At 40.6% G+C, this 22,672-nt stretch overlaps 1 protein-coding gene across 5 annotated transcripts in view; it reads right to left on the bottom strand.

The window, feature by feature from the left end:
- The window catches only part of gulp1a (GULP PTB domain containing engulfment adaptor 1a), a 101,219-nt gene that overhangs the window by 6,976 nt on the left and 71,571 nt on the right, over window positions 1-22,672 (bottom strand). For all 5 annotated transcript variants that reach the window (XM_039600420.1, XM_039600418.1, XM_031757407.2 and 2 more), the window contains 5 exons: window positions 14,462-14,523; window positions 9,885-9,956; window positions 2,916-3,014; window positions 2,658-2,795; window positions 2,348-2,464 (listed from right to left, as the gene is read on the bottom strand). In XM_039600420.1, the coding sequence (XP_039456354.1) occupies window positions 2,348-2,464; window positions 2,658-2,795; window positions 2,916-3,014; window positions 9,885-9,956; window positions 14,462-14,523 (488 nt within the window). The remainder of the gene's footprint in view (window positions 1-2,347; window positions 2,465-2,657; window positions 2,796-2,915; window positions 3,015-9,884; window positions 9,957-14,461; window positions 14,524-22,672) is intronic.

Here is a 22,672-nt window from a genome sequence, read left to right as displayed (position 1 = left end):
GCTTCCTGTTAAATCCAGAATTGAATTCAAAATCCTGTTCCTCACATACAAGGTCTTAAATAATCAGGCCCCATCTTATCTTAATGACCTTGTAGTACCATATCACCCTATTAGAGCACTTCGCTCTCGCTCTGCAGGCCTACTTGCTGTCCCTAGAGCAGCGGTCCCCAACCCCCGGGCCTCGGACCGATACCGGTCCGTGAGTCGTTTGGTACCGGGCCGCGAGAGTTGAGGCTCAGGTGTGAAATGTATGGTTTTCAGGGGTTTTAGCGGTTTTCAGCGTTATTTTGTTATCGTTTTTATCGTTAACTTGATTTTCCTGGGTCTTTTCAAGTGTGTTATGAATAAATCTTCTTTTTTTCGGTGCCGGCACTAGTTTTATTTTGTTGTATTTATCCGTGACACCTTTTTGCCGGTCCGTAAAAATATTGTCGGGCATAAACTGGTCCGTGGCGCAAAAAAGGTTGGGGACCGCTGTCCTAGAGTATTTAAAAGTAGAATGGGAGGCAGAGCCTTCAGTTTTCAGGCCCCTCTTCTGTGGAACCAGCTTCCAGTTTGGATTCGGGAGACAGACACTATCTCTACTTTCAAGATTAGGCTTAAAACTTTCCTTTTTGCTAAAGCATATAGTTAGGGCTGGACCAGGTGACCCTGAATCCTCCCTTAGTTATGCTGCAATAGACGTAGGCTGCCGGGGATTCCCATGATGCATTGAGTTTTTCCTTTCCAGTCACCTTTCTCATTCACTATGTGTTAATAGACCTCTCTGCATCAAATCATATCTGTTATTAATCTCTGTCTCTCTTCCACAGCATATCTTTATCCTGTTTTCCTTCTCTCACCCCAACCGGTCGCAGCAGATGGCCCCGCCCCTCCCTGAGCCTGGTTCTGCCGGAGGTTTCTTCCTGTTAAAAGGGAGTTTTTCCTTCCCACTGTCACCAAAGTGCTTGCTCATAGGGGGTCATATGATTGTTGGGTTTTTCTCTGTATGTATTATTGTGCGATCTACTGTACAATATAAAGCACCTTGAGGCGACTTCTGTTGTGATTTGGTGCTATATAAATAAAATTGAATTGAATTGAATTGAAGACTTTGCTGGAACATTTGTATTGATTATTATAATCTCAAACTATGACACTGTGACACCTACTGTTCATAGCCTACTTAAGAAGATTTAATTCATATAACACCTGGAAGCTCGTTGGGTGTAAAGCGGCACAGCTCCTTGGAGTGCAGGCAGAGTAAACAGTCAGTAGCATTAAAAATACGCAGATTCTGTAGTCACACTTTCATGCAAACAGTGGGTTTGGGGAAGGTATAAACTGACTACACTGGATAATGACTGTCCATTGCTATGACGTCTGTGAACTCATCAGACAAGTTGATGAGTAACTAACTCCATACAGCTTATATTAAGCCACAAAGGTATAGGATAGCAATGGCTAATTAGCAAGCTAACTTCAGTGCATATTAACAAAATACACAGAAATCTGCCATGACATCATAACTTAAATTATGACAAAATATGCAAAAATGAAAGTTAAATTTAAAACACCTTTAAAATAGCCAACAAACAGACTAGTTTAGTCATTTCCTATAGGGTTACATAGTGTTTAACAAATGTTACTGAAACGGGAGAAAATAGTGCAACTATTGTTTTACCATATATTAGAGCACACATGCTGCTCTGCTGAGTATTACCAGCAGGGGGCAGCAGAAGTGATTTTCGGATTAAATCAAAATAAACCGCAGATCCTTGCCAAGCGCCGCTCAATAGCTTTTTCTGGACCTTTGCTTCTATCACAAGGTCTTTATCGGCAGATGTTTACTCATGCTGAACAATTTGAACTCAATAATCACTAAACTTTTAACGTGGCTCTGTGTCTGCATGTCTGCGTACATGTTAATAAACTGCTGAGTTGGCCGTACTGTTTAATATACGTTTGCTTAACCACCGTCCTCCAACTGAGGTTAAAATACACGTGAGGCTGGTGTTTAGCTAAAACATCACGTCTCCAATTTGATCAAATTTATATGAATATCTGAACAAATCCAATTTTAAACACTTCCCATGGGACGGCTCAGCGTTTTCAGCTGGGTATACAATAATTTGATTACAGACTGGCTCTGTTACAACAGAAGTCTGCGTCATTAATATTCATTAACAGTTTTTTTTCCTTTTATCAGCACAGCTTAATTGTCCACACTGGATGATTTAAAACAATCAATAGAAACAAGCTCCGCATTAATTAATAAAAACATCAATGTGTCTGCACGGTGGTACACGCTGTAAGAGTGTGTGTGTGTGTGAGCGAACGAGCTCAGCGAGCTGGATGTGAGACGTACTCGTTTCTGCAGGCTTCCAATCTGTTTCCTGGTTTCCACGTCTTTGCCTCCAGACTCCAAGAACTTCTTGTAGGCCAAGTCAAAGGCTTGGCCGATAGTTAAAGTTATCTCTTCTGCCTGAGGCACAAAGGAAACAAAGACTGGCTCAAACACTGACTAAATGTGACTACAGCTGTAGTTTTCACTTCAGCTGATTGTGAAAGGTTAACTGTAAGATGTCAAAATACCTTATTTTTCAGCAATCTGACTCATGTATTTCACATTTGTATCCAAGAAAACAAGCAAGCTTGTTGAATCGGCAGAGACTTACACATTTTTCACTGTCAAAGACGTAGCAGAGGTGTTTGTTGGACTCTGAGTCTTTGCAGATAAAAGTAAATATCCTTTTATCGGTTTTGTCATCTGCGCAGAAGGATATTCTGTGTAACTGACAGTTATGCTGCACATCCTGGGGGGAAAAATAAATCATTTATTATTTACTCTGCATATGAGAGATGACTTCACAGTGTTTATTTTCTGTATAACCACAGGTGTCATATATAGTTGCCTATATCCTCTCTGGACTCACTTTTGTCTTGGGATCTAGTATCTTCACACCATAAATGGAGATCTGAAGTTCCACTTTAGGGGTCTTCTGTCCCTCCGACTTTTTGATGTGCCTCTGAAACTGCAAGAGGAAAATTTAGTATGATAAAAGTGCAATTAGCATATAAGAAAGTATGCCACATGACACACAACTAGAGCTCCAGTAAAAGCATGGTAAGAAATTTTTACCATATCCTGGATTTCTGCATTTAAAGCTGCTAATTTATTAGCAACCAGCTCAAAAATTTAGATACGATGAATGTGTTGGCACTGTTTGACATATTTCTGCTCAAAGTACAAACGTAAACACTTGTTCTGTTTTGTTCTCTAAGTATATCTGAGACCACATTTCACTTTAGCTGCTAAATATTAAAGCAAAAGCTATTGACATTAGCGAGGTGTCTTATGCTCGTGACATGACAGATGCACTTGTAAGGATTCAGACTCTTAGCCACGTTTGCTAAGAGTCTGAATCAAAGAGTAAAACCAAACCAATGAGTTCAGACATGTAACATTTAGTAGAGCTGAGATGTTATACTTCAAGTACAATTCCCTTTACAGTACATATTGTCATGTGAGGCACTGTTCATGTGAAGATTACGCTTATTGCTGCTTTAAAAAGAAAAAACAGCAATAAAACTGAATGCTGTTCTCATCAGTGTAGACACAAACCTCTGTGCAGCATATTATCTTTATATGCTAATTAGAGTTGATCGAGGGAAATGCAATCATTAAAGTTTCATGTTTTACAGAAGAAATTAAAAGTGTGAACCATTTAGTGGGTCCATCTTTGTTCTCTGCCAAAAAACTGTTTAAGTCTTTCTTCGTTTTGTTGCCAAGTGTTATAAATACAAAGTGAACTTGGCAGCGAGTTGAGGCCAACAAGCAATGAAATTAAACGGGAGCGTATGCTGTCAGTTGAGAAGACATGCAAAGAAGCTGATAATATGACAACTCCTTTTTAAATCTCAAAATCGGGTACAGAGCATAAGATTCTGACACTTGTTTGTCAGGAGAATCTGACCAATCCAAAATCTACAAACAGCGACAGCATTAAAACCACTGACAGGTGAATGACAGTGATGGCCTTGTTACAATGGCACCTGTCAAGGTGTGGGATATATTAGACAGAAAGTTAACTGTCATGTCTTAAAGCTGATGTGTTGGATGCAGAAAAATGGCTAACAGAAACACAGCGACTTTACCAGAAGCCAGTTGTGAGGGTTATGTGTGGGTTATGGCGCCTTAGGCTCACTGATGCATGCGGAGAATAAAGGCTGACCTGTGTGGTCTAACATCTTGATCAACTGGTCCCTAAATGCAATTGACACCCTTTTCTCAACGAGAAGTCTGGGCTTGGGTGAGCCTGAGTGCTGAAGATATCTACCTATTCGGAACCATGATAACAGGGTTCTTGCTGATCGGAGCTGGCTTGGCCCTGACTTATCGAAGAATTAAGAAAGCGGAACCGGCTGTTCAAACCCCCACAAGGCTGCCCGCTGGGATTGAAACGATGGGACGAGGTGTGAGTTTCTCAAAATGGGCTCATTGAGTGCAGCATGGATAAGATCTTGGAGAAGCTTACGGCTGCCGTGAATACTCAGAATAAGATCTCTGAGTGCAAACTGGATTACATCTGGAGGGGCTCGCTCAGAATAACACCTCTGAGCGCAAATTGGATCACATCTTGGAGAAGCTCACTGCGGTCGTGAGTTCTCAGAATCGGCTCTTTGAGCACAAGAATGACAACATCATGGAGCGTAAGTTGATAACATCATGGAGAAGCTCGCGGCTCTCCAACGGGAGATTGAGAGACCAGTGTTGGACTGTTAGAACAACTTTGAAATTCACAGGAGTTGTTTGCACTAAAGTAAAAACCACCATCACTTCATGCGGAGACCCTTTCGGCGCCAGTCTCAAGGCTGGAGCTGAACAACATCACCCTGATAACGACTGTGTTTAGACTGTTCTTCCCATTCTATGCAAGGCCAGCTGGGTTGGCTGGAAGACTGTTTACTTAGCCTGGCAGGGCGAAGGACACTGTCTCAGCTGAACTCTGGACACACACACACACACACACACACACACACACACACACACACACACACACACACACACACACACACACACACACACACACACACACACACACACACACACACACACACACACACACAGACATATATATACACATGCAGATGTACACTCATCCCCCCTCCCCCTCCAAACGCCTTCGACGCTCATTCCCTTCCGATGCTGACGGTGGATCAAGGAGACCAGCGCATAGGCTGCAGGCCCGGATGTACTGTCTACACTGGCTGTCTCTCACCCTTTACCCACCCCTGTTGCTTGTCATGTGTTTCTTTGGTGTATTAAGAGTTTTTTCATGTGCTATGTGCAGAGGTGTTTTTTTTTCTGTTCTCAAACTGATCTCCCTGTTGGAGCTCAGTCTGGGGGGAGTTATTTTTTTTCTCCTTATCTTTCCTCCTAGGTGCATTTTCCATTGTTATACCTCTCTGACCTGTCTTCCCCATGTGATGTTTCTGTGTAATGTATGTATGGTCGGAGGGTAAGATGGCGCCGCCATTGCGTGCAATAGGTCGGCAGCCTTAACATGAAATTTCCCCTTGTGGGACTAATAAAGGTATATCTTATCTTATCTTATCAACCGCAAATTTCTGATAGAAAGGCATTGAGGCACAATGTGCATCCCATCTTACAGACTACATCAACTGTATATAAAAGATGGATATTGACATCAGCCGCTGGTTAGTCCAAATGTGAAGCTTTGAGCTGAATGGAAACATTGAAACCAGATGTGAGGAGGAAGGTGAGGATCTGACTAAGAAACAAGAAGACATAACACGCTCAAGCTTTTCAATGATAAGAAAGCAAATGCGTACTTTATTTCACTTCTTTGATTCTAACAGGGAACATATTTTATAAAATGAACAACACTTTGTAATTAGGACTTAAAGCCATCTTATCAGGAAAGTTTTGGCTGAGGTCTCAGAAGCTGAAAGCTGTTTACAGTTATGTGGACCTGTGAAAAACTAAACACACCCCCATGATTCAGTAGCTTACAGAACTACCTTTGGCAACGATAGCTTGAACTAATCATTCTCTGTATGAATGTATCCATCTCTCAGATCATTGTGGAGGAATATTGGTCTACACTTCTGCCAAAACTGCCAAAATACTTTGAACAGATTGTATTTGATTAGCATCACCTGGCTGCTACTTATCCTTTGAATTCCTATGGAAGCAAGGCTGAATGCTCACCACAGAACAAATGAAGCTTATGTGTGAGTTCAGTAAGGAAGATCTGCAATCACTCATCTGCCTGCTTTCCTGCGTGTTTAGCTGCTTTTCTGTTTACGTGTCTACTGCTTTCCGATCATCTTCTCGCCTGCCTTCTTTGAGCCAATCAGCCTCTGCTTTGCATGGTTTAAATCTGTGCTCTCTGTCATTCTTCCTTTCAGACTCCTTTGTACATCCTATTTCCCTCCCATACCTCAGACACCTGGCCAAAGCTCTATTGAAGCCTCAGTCTTCATCTTCACTACCACCAGCAGCATCTAGACTCTGGTCTAGACTCTAGTCTAGACGCTGTCCTAAATCCTTTCACCACTGGGATTCAGTTCTGCCACGATGGGTTATCAAGTCTAATCGCCAAATATATTAATTTCTCCATCTCAATAAATCATGTTCGATTCTTCCAAGTAATCTCTCCTTATTGAAATGCACAGTTTAGTTTACTTCTGCATGACTTTCACTTTTTAGACCCAAAATTACACCCAACCTTTTTATGCATATGAAGCTGTGCAGCTGTATAGTGTGTGTCAAAGCTGACTTCTGTGCACAATGCAGAGAACATACATGAGCTTTAGAGTGAGAGCATGGACCAATAACATAAGGAACTAGTCAGTGAAGGTTGTTTCACCTTTTACATTTTGTGCATTTATGATTCATTTACCAGAGGGAAAGAGGGCTACTCGGTGTGATGCTGAGAACTCTTGGGTCCAGGCATTCATATGCATGGTATTTTGCCATGCACCAGCCACCTAAACACCAGTCACACTGATCCCTGATGGATGTGGTATTCCCTGACAGAAGTGGCCTCTTTTAGCAGAATAATGCACCTGCCACAGTGCTAAAATTTTTCAGGCATAGATTGAGGGAACTGAACAAAGAGTTCAAGGTGTTTACTTGGCCTCAATTCCCCAGATCTCTATCCAATTCAGCATCTGTCCTTCGCTGGGTCAGAGCTCTTTTGGGGGCACAAGGCAGACCTAAACAATCTCAGGCAGCTGGTTTAAGTGTTGGCATGGATCAGTTAGCAGACAAAATCATAAAGACAGGTGCTAAAAGAAGATGCGACCCCACAAATTGGATCACATCATCTTCACAAAATCAGTCTGAGATTACACCAAGAGACGGAAGCAACTGAGACCTAAAGCACTTTGAAAAAGTCAGCATTCTTTTCAAAAGCATCCTCACTTTACTTTCACTGCCTTCAGCAGTTACACAGTCATGAAATTAGAGATACAAGTTCACTGTATCTGTCCCTGCTATAAAAATGGATAAAAGAAAGTAATCAGAAGCTTTACCATTTGCCTTCATTAAGAGTTCTTTTATATAGCCTCCAACACTAAAGCAGTAAATTGATGTTTATATAATTTAATACATTTACATTTCAAAGCCTGCAGACACAAACATGACCAGACATTGAAAGAGTAAGAGGACAATAAATGTGTGTTTCATGGAGATGCTTCTTGCTTGGGCAAAACCATAAAGGTCATTTATATATACTAAGTGATCGAAGAGTACATTATTTGACCTAAACCATGGAGATGTGCCTTTGAGGCTGTCTCTGAAGTTGCAACATTTTTTTTCTCTGCACATGATCTCAGGAAGCACAGCTAAAGTCGTCCCGACTGCCAGCGTATCTGGGAGAGTAACCATGGAGCCTTGGTCAAAAGCAGATCAAATGTAATGTAACAATAGAGGTACGGGTTTGGAAAAACAAGTCTCCCCCTCTGAGTGGCCTCAGAGATTCAGCTCTTGGCAGGAGAAGACAGGAGGGGGAGGCCAGCATGCTGCGAGCGCAGCCGCATTACCAAGAAGCCATGACAAAGAGGGCTGCCCGGGTTTCAGGCTGTTCCCATGCTTAAAGGTTTGATTAGATGTCTGTAAGGTTGAGGAGTATGTGTCTGAAAAGTAACCCAGGTTAAGTGCAATTTAGTGTGCAGGTTTAATGAAACTGTGTACTAAACACAAAGGAAGCCCTAAATTACAAATGAGGCTGTTTGTCAAAGTGACTCATCAAGCACTTTCTTAAACTGTTGTTTAGCAACTTATACTACCTCTACTACTTTGACCACTTCTACCTTAATTAAAGAAAACAAATATGGGCTGTGACAGAGTCAAATATAATAGAACTTAAAAATTTTACAAAAGTTAAACACTTCAGCTTAAAGTAAGCCCTCCATAAATGTTTGTTTTGTTTTCTAAAGCAAGGCTAATTTATGTGTCTCAGGTACAGAGTTAACATGAATGCTTAATGAGGAAGTTCTTAAAAGAAAACCAACAAAAGCTCATCTATTCCCTCAGTTCCTTCACGCTTATGCATCTATTTTAGTGTCTTTCAGCTCATTGTTTTGGTTTTGATTTGGAATCACCTGCATAGCACCAATGCCAATAAGATACAGTGGTACCAGATCTTCAACTCATTTAATTCGTTCCCCAATAAAGACATTTGTACCCCTAATGATGAGTTTTCCCACCTCAGGATTTATCAGTGAAGATGTGGTTTGATGACCATTAGCAGTTTCCTGTTTTTTCCAAGGGTAACTTCATCGGCAGAGACCACCCTCACTAATTTCTGGTCCACACCCGATCGTTTTGTTTGATACGCAGGCCTAAAATATGACAGTATCTGCACAGTTCAGAAAATATCTTCAGGGGTTACTCCTGGTAGGCTTTCAAGCAGTAGACAGTTAACACTGCACTTCTGACCACCTTACAAATTCATGTTAATTACTCTGTCTGGCCTCCAAAACCCCTGAGGGGAAAGTCAGCCTCTTAAAAGCTTCTCTGTGTTCAGAAGAATTCTAATGCCAGCCTCAGACTGCATGATCTGCTTCTCTGTGATGACAGTCACTCTGTCGGATTAGGTTTTCACACAGTCATGAAATCTCACTTTTTCTGACTAATACCTATGACATACTACAGGTTCTTTCCTCATCGGCCATGGAAGGGAAAAAATGATAAATCAACAGTGACGACTGAAGTGGTGTGCATCGAAGTGGCTGTCTGCATGTCAAAGTACCAATATCATTCCTCTTGTGCTTTGTCATGTTTACAGCTGCACACAGCTGGTAGAGCGTGCTGTGCTGATACTGGTCAACATCACAGACGTCACAAAACCATAATGCTTTCAGACCAAGTCCATTATGAAAAAACATCCAAGATAAAGCAATCAACTGCTGTCTATGATGGACGTTTTCATTCCTAACGCCACGCGCCCTGCATGGTCTGTACTGGGCCGTTATGGGCCAGTATCATACAGCCTGGATCCGATATACAACTGTGCATGCCTCGCCCTTTAATGCAGGGCAGGGAGTCTTTTATTATTACAGCTATGGTGATTTAATGATTAATTTCAGGCTAGAACCTGAAACAGCAGCTTTTATTCCTGATGAGTATTTCCTGTAACTAAACTTTACATTTACGCTGAGAAAGGGGGGCTGAACGAACTAACATGCTTATCCAGCAGTTCTACACAGCTTAGGAGCAGAAAAACTCCAAGGGCACCTTGGTGCTGGCAGATGAGGGAGGGGAGCACTTGCCACTCACTCCCACCTCCCTGCTCTGAGCCCCTTGTCCAATCTGGTCACTCAAGAATGCTCTCCTGTCCTGTAGGCTACAGCTATCTGGAGACTAGCTTTACCTTGAGCTTTCTGACTGCATCCTTTACAACTTCTGTGCCTTTCGGAGCTTCAACCTCTGTGTTTCCAAGGAACTGAAAAGAGAACAAAAAGACACACACAGTAAAACAAAAGAGTCACAATATAGGGTGTAAACAAGTATTTAATTAAGTAGCCCAAACCGAAGAAGATGATGAAGAATACTTCTAAAAATCAAAAAGCAGGTGAGGTGTCAGTGTGTGTATTATTCAAATTTAATAATGTGTCAAATCAATTTATGACCTCTCTGATTTGCTTCCCCCACTGTGCCCAATTTATCCTGTTAGTTTCTTCTTCATGGTAGGTCTGTCACAGTGAGTCTGTGGCAGGTCAAAGTAGTCAGGGTTTAAAGCACCTACATTTTTAATAAAAATACCAATATCTGGCACCAGTGCATCATATTCTGTGCTCTAAAGGGAAATGGCACAGTGTACTTTGGTATTCTGGCCTACGGACAATGGCCAAAAACTAGGTAAACAAATTAAGTCATAAAGGATGAGTTGGATCTTTTGTCAAAGTCAGAGTTTAAAATCTGTGGAGCTCCATGTTTAAGTTACAAAAACCTCAAATTTGTCACTCTAACTTCAAATAAATGTAGATGATCTTTCACACCCCGAAGGCATTCTTCTTCATCGTTGTGCATTTCCTGTATTGCAAAAAAGTTATAAAAGTGTCTTTTAAACATGAGGATTGGATGAACATTCACACACACACAGACACACACGAGCAGCACTTCTGCTGTTCACCAACAGATGGAGCCGTTAACCTTTGAGCCTGAACATCGTGCGCCCCATCTGGCAGCAACAGTTGTAATTGTTGCAGTCACACACGTTGCTTTGCTGCTTCCTGAGCTTAATGTGTGGAGCGTGTTCCAATATCAGACTTCAAAAACACTGGTGTCAGAGCCTTCAAAGCTGGCACAAACAAAATAACAATGTCTCCCATTGGAAGCTGAAAGCAGCTCCGGCAGAGTTTGACTGTCTCTGTGACACATTAAAATCTTTGTGATGCAGGCAATGACTTGGCTGTGCTAATACCCATAAAACTTTGGAGTGTGCACTGCCAGCTGCCGTGGCTGTAATAACGAGAGGTGAAATAGAGAATTTATTTGTATTTTTTTTAATCTTGCACATGTCTGACGGCGCTATAAAAGAAAGAACCCTTCTGTCAAAAATCGAATCAATTAATATAGCTTCTCCATCCAAAATGCGTCTGTGTAACTCTTCGACGGCTGAGAGCCTCTGACGTCTTTCTAAATGCAGTAAGACAGGTGAACTAACACCAGACTGCAACTTATCAATAGAGCCAGAAGACAGATTGAGGCTTCAGAGCAAAGTGTCAGCATTCTGCATCGGTGTGACAAATGTACTCTCCACACTTACGCTCATCTCTGGGAGTGCTGCTGACAGATGCCCAGAATAGAGTGGAGTAACACTTGTTCCTGACCAGTGCATTCTGGGCTGCGACTGGGGAGGTCTCACAAGGCAAACAGAGCTCGGAGGCTCATCCATCAACTGGCGCACGCAGCTGAAAACGAACCGGCCCTACCTCTCGTTGCCCGCAGAAAGAATTCACATTTTCAGCTGCAGACACACACGTGTCAGCCTTGTGGCAGGTCTCAAATGTTCACTCAGATGACACAACATAGAGCTCGGTTCCAACTCACCATCCATCCGGTGTTCACTCCTCCAAGCTGAAAGTTCTCAGATTTTTTTTTTCTTATACACCTTCAGAAAGGGCAGGATCTGTGTTGCGCATAATTTAAGTGACTTGTGAATGTGACATGATTACTGATGAAAGACATGGCAAATCCAGCAGCTCTGAAATTCACCTCTCAACAGCCTCTTTCCTCTTTGAGCCCACAGGTCAATCACACTGAAGCTGCTCATAAAAAGCACCGTTAGAATTTGTATAACTGTCAGATCAGATCAAAGAATTGGCAGACCACCGAAACCACCGAAATCAAAGCTCACTTCAGTCTCAGCAGTTGTCACCACGTAAGAAGTTAAAGGTAATACATTTTGAAAACAGTGGACTTAGTTCTTAACTGGGAAGTTGCTGCTGTGATTTGCTGATGACAGCATGACGATTTAGCATGAATATAAAACTGCAGATCTGTTGTGATTGGTGTGGATGTAAAGATACTGCTGCAAATATCAGTGAGGGAGACTTCCTGTGCTACCTGTTTTACAATTGTTTGTAAATTGAACTCAAACATGATCAATTAAAGTAATTTGATATACATATTTTATTCCTCTTAGGAATTTGTTTACTAAATTACAAAAGAAGAAAATTCATCAGCAACTAACCACTTTGATAATAAATGAATCATTTCAGTCATTTTTCTAGCGCAGATGGAAATAACTTTCAAATCTCTTTCCAGCTTCTTTTAATTTGCTTGTTTTTCTTTGCTTCTGTTTTACCAAAGGAACAATCACTTAATTGTGATTTCAGTGAACGAAAAACATGAAGTCCATCATTCTGTGTATTCCCAATTCAGTCTTTACCCGAAGGATCTTAAACCATAAAACAGATGAGCATGCTTTAATCAGCCATCAGTCACCAGTTTTAGTTCCAATTAGCTCATTATCACCTGCAAGCATTACTGAAGTTATTTCTCAGCCTATATTTACACCAGGGGCATCACGGTGGGTGGATGCACTGTTGCCTCACAGCAAGAAGATCCTGAGTTCAAATCCCACCCGGGGTCTTTCTGTGTGGAGTGTACCTGTTCTCCCTGTGCCTGCATGAGTTCTCCCTTGCTTCCTCCCACAGAAGGAGATCCATCTCTCTGTGTTAGCTCTGCAACAGATTGGCAACTTGTCTGGGGTGTACCCAAGCCTCTCGCCCTGTGACAGCTGGGATAAACTCCAGATTTGGGCTCTATGGATTGTTTTCTCCCTTCTGATAACTGGATGGTTATTGAAGGGCCATTAGATCATTGCCAGAGATAAAGTTTAGGGGAGTGGCTACTTGATATGCAGGTGTTCTGACAAAAGGAGCTGTAGTTTGTAGCTGTCTGCTAGGTCGCACTTAACAATATAAAATATTAGATCATGTTTGCGATGCGGTTAGGTTTCAAAACATTATTTATAGTTATTTTTGTCTACTGTGTGGTGTAGCTCCTCCAAGAAATTCAGATTTTAGTGAGTCAAATTCTAGTATTTTCTTGTTATATCACAGTTAGGATTTGATCTCAGGTTCAGTTCATGAAAGTTTTGAAGTGCCGTCAAATCGAAATGATTGAAGTTATCAAAGATTTCACATCTTTGTAAACGTTTGAAAATAAAGAAAAAAGGTTCATTTTCTTGAGGCTAAAAGGGAGCTCTTTCTCTCTGCTCTAACTATCTGGCACATTGTTCAGTGAACTGCTAGCTGAGCTTATTTTTACAGTCCTGAGTGCTTGAAACCTGGAAGATCATGCCAAGCACATTCTCAGCACTTCCCCCCCAATTCCTTCACTGATGAGCCGTTTACTCAGATCTCAGCAAATTTAACCAGACGGGGATCTCATCAGTAAAAGCCGACAGTACAGCGAGTATAGGAACTGACAATGTGCTTTGATTTTAGAGATGTGCCTTCTGCTGGCTTCCTTTGCTTCTTTGCTGCATGCAGGAAGGGAGCTTCAGCAGTTTGCAGGGATATTTTGGAGGCAGTCTTGGAGTTCCACCTCCGTTCCAGCATCGCATTTGTGAAGCACAAGAATGTAGGCTGACAGATTTCGTGCCTCATAGCAGGAAAACTCTGTCGAAATGAAGCAGAAAACCAGCCTGACAGGGGAGTCCTCCCCAAGGGACACAGTCCCTCCTTCCAGGGGTGTTCGCTGGATATTTGAAAAACACCTTTTTTTCAAGTGTTTTATAATATATCCTGATTCCAGGCAAGCCTGAGAGCCATTTTATTACAAGTTAGTCTTGCATCAGATCCAAGAGTTCTTACCTATTTTGACATATGCATGTGCCACTTTACTTAAATCCCCCTCTGTTCACACACACTCATTAAAAATAAACAAATCAAGAAGGCTAAAAGACACAGAGTCTCCTTCAAATTAAACTTTGATGAGGAAGATTTCCTTCCCCGCATCACAGCACCAAGAGACAACAGCTGCTATGAGAGACAAATACAACGGTATCAATTTTTTGACAGTACTTGAGGTGTGCTGGGCAGGGAATTAATTTAAACACCATTAAAAATCCAAATTATTGTTACATTGAGGAGAGGGGCTGAGGTTTATCAGCCGTCTCTGTCAGGAATTTTTATGCAGCCTCAACCTAAAACAATGCATCTATGGGCAGTGAAGCTCATTTGCTGGACAATACCAGAGAGTGCAACGAAAGGCCTGGTGTTTATCAGGGGAACTGCATTGTGGGACACACAGACAGAGAGGTTTAACAGGCATGACTGGAGGGAATAAACACAGACAAAGGTGGGAGCCACAAAAGGACCGGCTTTTTTCTTCAACTTGCAATAAAAGTGTCACCGTTTTTCGTTGTTTCATTATTTTGCAGTCGCCCTGCTCTGACAGAGCTCATTAAAATGTAGCAGGCAAAGAGAGACCTACCTTGGCATTGTAGGCTATGTAATGCTTGGCCAAAGCTTCTGGGGTGTGCATCCATGATTTATCTGAAATGATACAGACAGCTGACTCAGTATGACAGACTTAATCACCCAAGTTAATATAGTACAGGTACAATTAGCCACATACATTCAGTGGTTAAATCTGAGGCAGTGAGAAGAAGAAATTAGCTGAACCTTTAAGAGGAAAAATGGAGAAAATTGGCTCATTCTGTGAGACGCAGTGCTTCTTTCCCATATATTCACACCTGGAAGCTTCACATCACAAGTACAGTTCACCGCCACAGATGTGAGGGTCTACCAGCATCACTGGAGCACCCTTTTAGGGGCATACCAATGAAAGCTAGGCAAGGGAGAATGCTGATTTTAATTTCACACCTCGAGTTATCCAGCATGAAAGGTAATTGGACCTGTGACTTACTGGTCTAAATCCCGCTTCTCAAACTGTGTGTGCTCAGACTGAACGCAGCAAATTTCAGAGGCCGTGCACTGTATTCAATAAAAATGCAAACGCATGGAAGGAAACAGAGGCCGATGTGCTCTAGGTGGAGCAAATTAGGGGGGGAGATGCATCTTTGCAAGTGGTCAATGTTTCCATATCACATAAGTATGCATGCCCTGTTGCTCCACTTCAAAATATAAAAAAACAAGATTAAAATAGAGAAGGTAAGGAGTGGAGGACCTAACAGAGCAGACACAAAGAGAGTGCATTTTACAGGTTAGCTACAGTTAACGTAGCCAAGCAGACTATATAGAAAACCAGATTCTTTGTGTTGCTGTCACCTGAGTCATCACTAGGAAAAAGCGTGTATTCCAAATGTGGACAGCCATTAAGATGTTTTTGGAGTTTACTTGTCTCCAGAAGCAAGCAAACTAAAAGTCAAGCAGCAATTAAACTTTGAAAAGTGCGATGAAACCTAGAAATGAAGAACTTCAATGTAAAAGCTGATTTTTTTGAAAAGTGTTGGTTCTAGCAGTAAGGCACAGCTTTTACTCTGAAGGCAAGCAGTGTCTGTTACACATTTATTTAAATACAGCTCAGAAGGTAAAATAGCGACAGTTTGCAGACAAGTTGGTGTCTGTCATACAAACAACAGGCGACCACAGAAATCTGCTTGTATCCACAGCAATCACAAGGTTTTTGGTGCACTACCCTCTTTGCGAACATTTTACTTATGCTACATGTCTGAGTTTACTTGCTACTCATGTTGACCTACTGAGCAAGCTGGGTAGCTTGGCTGCCCTCTGTTGAAACACTTATTTGTGTTTTTAGTGTATTAAATTTGGTGGTTTTCCTGGGTGTGGGTACGTGTCAGTGTGTGGTAGTGGATTACATCTCTGGTTCATCATTTACGAATGTTGTTAGCTAGGTGAACTCAGCAACTTTGTGTGCTGTTTAGCCACATTAGTTACAATCAGTACAAGGGCGTCTCTCTTCAATCGTAGGTGGTTACCTGTGTGTTTGATTGCTTCAATTCCTGATAGTTCATTTTGTACATTAGAGACCAAATAAGAGTTAGAAAGACAATAAAACTGGGTATAATTTGGGGTCCACATGCCATTGCATGCAGTGTGTTTGGTTTCTCAGTAAGATCTACTCCTTACTGTGACGCCCAGTTTAAACACAGCAACCTGGGGACAGTCAAAATATTCAAGCTAAGGCCTGACAAGCTGTATGCTCTGGCTGATTGCATCTTTTATCTAAAATCTATGGGTTTACATAGCCTGGAAATAAGCAGTGAAATTCACACAAAATAAATAAATCTGCATTACATACTTCTTAAAGCATCTAATTTAATTAATCCTGTATTTACTGTAACTTGATTTTAACATTCTTTTAGACATCTGGAAGCTTTTGAAACATCAGTACATCATTAAATACATAATATTTGGTTACACAGAGCATGGAGTATTTTGTCTGTAGTGCTTTGATGAAAAGTGACCAATAGGGTGGTCTGCTAATTTGTTCAGTATTGTCTTTGTTCTCTATTTGCAGAGCTAATCAGATGTGAAACTACATACAAATGGAACCATTTATTTTCAAAAGGGTCCATCAGATAAAGGATTGCATAAAGTAATATCTTTTGCATTGCTAGCATTGGTTAAACTAAATTAGAACCTTAAACGCCATCTCTCTCAGCTGAAACACTACTCCAATGCCACTGCCAATCAAAAGATAATCTGTGTTTAATCACTTGAGTTTTAGCACCGGTGTATTTTTTGTTGGGCAAATCATCCCACAGTGCCTACAGTTAGTGATTTACAATTTGCCCTGGGGACACTTTGAAGATTTACACCAACACAAAGTGAGCGGTGGTTCAGAGATCATTACAGGTCACTGATGACACAATCCTAAGTATCCCATTATGCCGTTTTCAGCATTTCTTAATCACCCACTGATTAAGGATTCTTTTCGCTTTTCATTTCCACATTCATAAACGGCTTATCGCCTCGTTAATGAATCTTGTGACAAAAGATGCATGACTGTGACCTTGGGGCACTTGGCCCCTGTAGGTTGATTACGTTAATCAAGACTATGCAAGGTGCAAACGATGTGATGTCAACTTTACCGTGTCCTCTGCACAGGTATGCTAATTACTTTGTTTACATTCATGTGCTGGCTAAGTGGCTTGATGATTTTAAAGTCTGTTCTAATTAGTGTTAATTTGGTACACTGCATTTGCTTAATTGTGACTGCTTAGGGCTGCTAACCTACAATATTATTCTCAAAAAAACTTTGGCAAAAGAGCATGTAATCATGTAATGACGAAATGTTTTGGAAGAATTTTTGAGATTATACATTTTAATTACAATAATTTATTTAACGATTGTTTAAATTCACAGATTTATAGTGATGCATATTTACCTGCCAAAAACAAATACAAACTATTGTGAATGCGTAATATTTGACTCATATGCTGTTAAAACTCAAACTAAATGGATGCAATACAATCTGGGTTAATGTGGCTGACTATTTTTACAGATATACAGGGAGTGCAGAATTATTAGGCAAATGAGTATTTTGTCCACATCATCCTCTTCATGCATGTTGTCTTACTCCAAGCTGTATAGGCTCCAAAGCCTACTACCAATTAAGCATATTAGGTGATGTGCATCTCTGTAATGAGAAGGGGTGTGGTCTAATGACATCAACACCCTATATCAGGTGTGCATAATTATTAGGCAACTTCCTTTCCTTTGGCAAAATGGGTCAAAAGAAGGACTTGACAGGCTCAGAAAAGTCAAAAATAGTGAGATATCTTGCAGAGGGATGCAGCAGTCTTAAAATTGCAAAGCTTCTGAAGCGTGATCATCGAACAATCAAGCGTTTCATTCAAAATAGTCAACAGGGTCGCAAGAAGCGTGTGGAAAAACCAAGGCGCAAAATAACTGCCCATGAACTGAGAAAAGTCAAGCGTGCAGCTGCCAAGATGCCACTTGCCACCAGTTTGGCCATATTTCAGAGCTGCAACATCACTGGAGTGCCCAAAAGCACAAGGTGTGCAATACTCAGAGACATGGCCAAGGTAAGAAAGGCTGAAAGAGCGACCACCACTGAACAAGACACACAAGCTGAAACGTCAAGACTGGGCCAAGAAATATCTCAAGACTGATTTTTCCAAGGTTTTATGGACTGATGAAATGAGAGTGAGTCTTGATGGGCCAGATGGATGGGCCCGTGGCTGGATTGGTAAAGGGCAGAGAGCTCCAGTCCGACTCAGAGGCCAGCAAGGTGGAGGTGGAGTACTGGTTTGGGCTGGTATCATCAAAGATGAGCTTGTGGGGCCTTTTTCGGGTTGAGGATGGAGTCAAGCTCAACTCCCAGTCCTACTGCCAGTTTCTGGAAGACACCTTCTTCAAGCAGTGGTACAGGAAGAAGTCTGCATCCTTCAAGAAAAACATGACTTTTATGCAGGACAATGCTCCATCACACGCGTCCAAGTACTCCACAGCGTGGCTGGCAAGAAAGGGTATAAAAGAAGAAAAACTAATGACATGGCCTCCTTGTTCACCTGATCTGAACCCCATTGAGAACCTGTGGTCCATCATCAAATGTGAGGTTTACAAGGAGGGAAAACAGTACACCTCTCTGAACAGTGTCTGGGAGGCTGTGGTTGCTGCTGCACGCAATGTTGATGGTGAACAGATCAAAACACTGACAGAATCCATGGATGGCAGGCTTTTGAGTGTCCTTGCAAAGAAAGGTGGCTATATTAGTCGCTGATTTGTTTTGGTTTTGTTTTTGAATGTCAGAAATGTATATTTGTGAATGTGGAGATGTTATATTGGTTTCACTGGTAAAAATAAATAATTGAAATGGGTATATATTTGTTTTTGTTAAGTTGTCTAATAATTATGCACAGTAATAGTCACCTGCACACACAGATATCCCCTAAAATAGCTAAAACTAAAACAAACTAAAAACTACTTCCAAAAACATTCAGCTTTGATATTAATGAGTTTTTTGGGTTCATTGAGAACATGGTTGTTGTTCAATAATAAAATTATTCCTCAAAAATACAACTTGCCTAATAATTCTGCACTCCCTGTAAGGCAAACTGTGTTGACTTGTTTGATTAATTTTTGATGGGGAAATATGAATCACATTAAGTTTATTAAATTGTTTATTTTAAAAATAATTTATCCAAATGAATACAACACAGTACTGTGCAGAAGTCTTGAGCTACCCATCATTATCTGCGCCAAGGAGGTTATCTTTTTGTAGGGTTTGCGTGTCATTCAGTCATTCTGTCTGTAAACACAACAGCTGAAAAAGTTTTTAATAATTCTGAAATATCTGCTAGGTTTGCAGAGTGGGGTTATATTAACAGCCATTAAAATTTGGCTTCCATCCACTGAGTTCTTCAAGGTCACCTTAATGATATATTGGTCAAAAGTTGACAAAAGAAAAACCCCTTAGCACTATCTGACCTCTGACCTCTCCTTAGTGTCAACAGACTCATCTACAGGTCAAAGTGATATTAATGCCATATAGCAGGATTTAAAACTATGTTTCTTACTGCCACTGTCTGCATTGAAAACACATCAGCACGTAGTGAATGATACATGGGGATTCGAAATATCACATTACCTTGGACCTCTGACCTCTTCATTAAGGTCAAATGAGGTCAAATTGTCATAAATTGCTTTTATCTCCAAAATTGTGATTAAAACCTGACTGTCTTAGTTTGTATTGGCAACATTTATGAAATTATACTGGTGTATGGGCGTTTAAATATAATATTAAAGCCTGCATCAAAATATCATGTCACATTTGACCTCCGACCTCACTTTCACATTTCACATCTGCTTTTCTTTCAACTTGACTGGGCATCACAAAATGTTTTCTTTCTTCAGTTGTCAAGAGAAAGAGAATGAGCTTGTTAGTTAGAAATATATCGTAGTTTAATGTTATATATCAAGCTCAAGTTATTCATATCCAGTCTTTTACAAATAACTAATTTTATTACAAAAAAATGAAAAGAAAAATTAAAAACAATGAATGCTACAAATGTAATATATCCACATAAATAAAAAAATAAAATAAAAATACTAAAATAATTGAAATTAATAGCTCCAAATTTTGCCAAATAAATTACTTTGGACAAATAACAAAAAGCTGCACTTTGCAGTTATTTTTGCTGCACTACTAGTATGTTTAAAAAAAAAAAACAATATAAAGACAAGAAGTGAATACTGGACAAAGAATAAGATTTGCACACTCTGTTTTGCTTCAGAGGAGCCAAACTTAGACTAAACTTTAAACTTTAGACTAAAATTTTTGAAAAAGTTCATTTTATGCCTCTGCAATTCATTTTGATGGCAAACATGCCCACAGCCTTACAGCTAAACAACACAAACACATCAGTGTGGTGGTTTGTTTGCTGTTTTCGGCACTGCACTGTGAACTTTTCTCTACTTAAACTGTATTCCTTCCAGGTTTACTTAACAGCTGTGCAATGAGATTAAACCTGCTTACACCTTGCAATGGCCTCCTCTAAAGCACAATCAATTTCCTAGTGGGAAGCGTGAATGAAAACTGACATAGGAATGAAGGACCTCCTCCCTACTTTTACCGCAACAAACTCTAAATTCCAAGAAAGAGTCAAGCGAAAGGACGGAAGAGATGCTGTGCGGGCTGACACAGCCGCATGGCAGGTAGGCTGGCATTATTTTAAGGTGTCAGCACACACTGCTCTGATGAAAGGAGAGGGGGATGCTTTTTGTCTCTCTTTGCTGTTTAAAATGGCAGCTATGTGAGCATGACAAAAACTGGCCACAGTGATGTCTACAGTTGAAATAACTGTTGGGGCGTGTGGAACAGTCGTGGAATCTGAAGGTCAACTTTGTGTGGATGAACTGTCAAGTGTTGGGTGGAGATGAGGGAAAATTTAAGGGCTGACAGCCGGAAAAGTGTCGCTGCTCCTCTGTCACAGTGTAATGTACTTTGGAGCGACAGGTTCTGTTGCATAAAGGTCACAAGTCCTTCATGCATGTACTGCAGCTCCAACTTTTATTAACAAGAGCTGTCTTCACATATCTTTCACATCACAGAATGATCTCCTTCAAAAACACTGCCTATTTTATACTTATTCCTGAGAATATGAGCCTGGGTATTTACTTTATGAATACATATGGACAGTTAGGGCCATGTCCATAATAGGTCCTTGAAATTTTGCTGCTGTACACCACCCCAGTGGCTTTTACATGAAACTATTAAAATCTGAATGAAGTGCAGACCTTCAACTTTAATTCAACAGGTTTAATAAAGGTACTGCATTAACTGTTTAGGCATTGTAGACACTATTATACGTACTGTCCCATTTTCAGAGGCTCAAAGTTAACTGGCCAATTGATTGCGAAGCAACTTTGTGGCCAGGTGATGCATGTTTCCTGGTTATTCCATGACAGGTTAAGAGGGAAAAAAAAAGTCTAAAGTTGATTTCAAAATGTTGAAATTGGTGGCTGTTGATTAGAAATCTCAATAGGATGTACAAAGAGGTGTCAGTCCGTTCATGCACAGGCTGAAAAAAAACAAAATTAATATATCAGAGAGACAGCAAAAAAACTTAGGAATGACCAAACAGTTTCCTTCATTCTTAAAAAGAAGGAATGAACCGGCTTGAAAGACCACAGAAAATATGTAAAGTGCATGGTGACAGAATTATTTCCAAAGCTAAAATAACACTTCAAGAACAGTCTAGAGGAGGTGCCCATATGATAGTTTGTTTTCAAGAGATGTCTTTATGCAAGGAAATATAAAGCTTTACAACAAGGTGCAAACACCACTGGTTACACTCAAGAACAGGAAGGCCAGATTAGATTTGACTTTAGCAGAAAACTTCTACAGGAGTCTCGACTTCAAACACTGATTTGAAACATACCATATTATTTGTCAAACATGGCAGAGGCAATATTACAGGATGGGTATTTATGACTGCCAATGAAACCTGGTGAGAATCTGGTGTTCAGCAGCGACAGGATGAATTCAGCTACACTCTCTGCTCACATTCACACAAATGCTGCATAACTGATTAGATGGTACTTCACAATAAGAATGGATAACGACCCAAAGCAAAGTACAATCCAAGACAAGAAATGGCATATTCTTCAATGACCAAGTCCAGATCATACTATTCAGTTATGACAAAACTGAAGTGAAACCCTTTGAAGTAAAGCTTGAAATAACAAAAGTGTAGACTGCATCCCATCTTGATGGTTTGATTTAAAATCCAATGTGGCATTGTATACCATAAGTAAGCATGCTGGTTGAAAAGGAGAAAAAAAGAAAGAAGCTTTAAGTTCTAAGTATAATGAATTACTGTAAACAACTTCACCCAAAAGTGATCCATTATTGTTCCAGAATACTGCTTTATTTTCGAAAACTGCCTCGTGTTGAAAATCTATTGGCAAGCTGGTGAACTAGCAGCAGAAATACCGCCCATGAATGCCTGCTCTAATTACACAGAGTAGACAGATATAAATGGTTTAATCGTTGGACTAGAGTAAAAATAAAAGAAATAAACAACGTTTGCTTCTGGCTAAAAGTAAAATTTCACACTGAAACAATACAGAGAAGCAGCTTTGGAGAAGTGATGGTCCTCCACTGCAGGTTTCACTAATAATGGTGAAGAAAAGAACAAAGTTCACCAAGGTTTGAACTAACTGGGGAAATGCTGCCTTCAAGGCTTTCATT

This window comes from Oreochromis aureus, linkage group 16, assembly GCF_013358895.1.
Source record: "Oreochromis aureus strain Israel breed Guangdong linkage group 16, ZZ_aureus, whole genome shotgun sequence".
Lineage (NCBI taxonomy): Eukaryota > Metazoa > Chordata > Actinopteri > Cichliformes > Cichlidae > Oreochromis > Oreochromis aureus.
The sequence above is the reverse complement of the archived record's forward strand: the minus strand, read 5'-3'. Positions and strand labels throughout refer to the sequence as shown.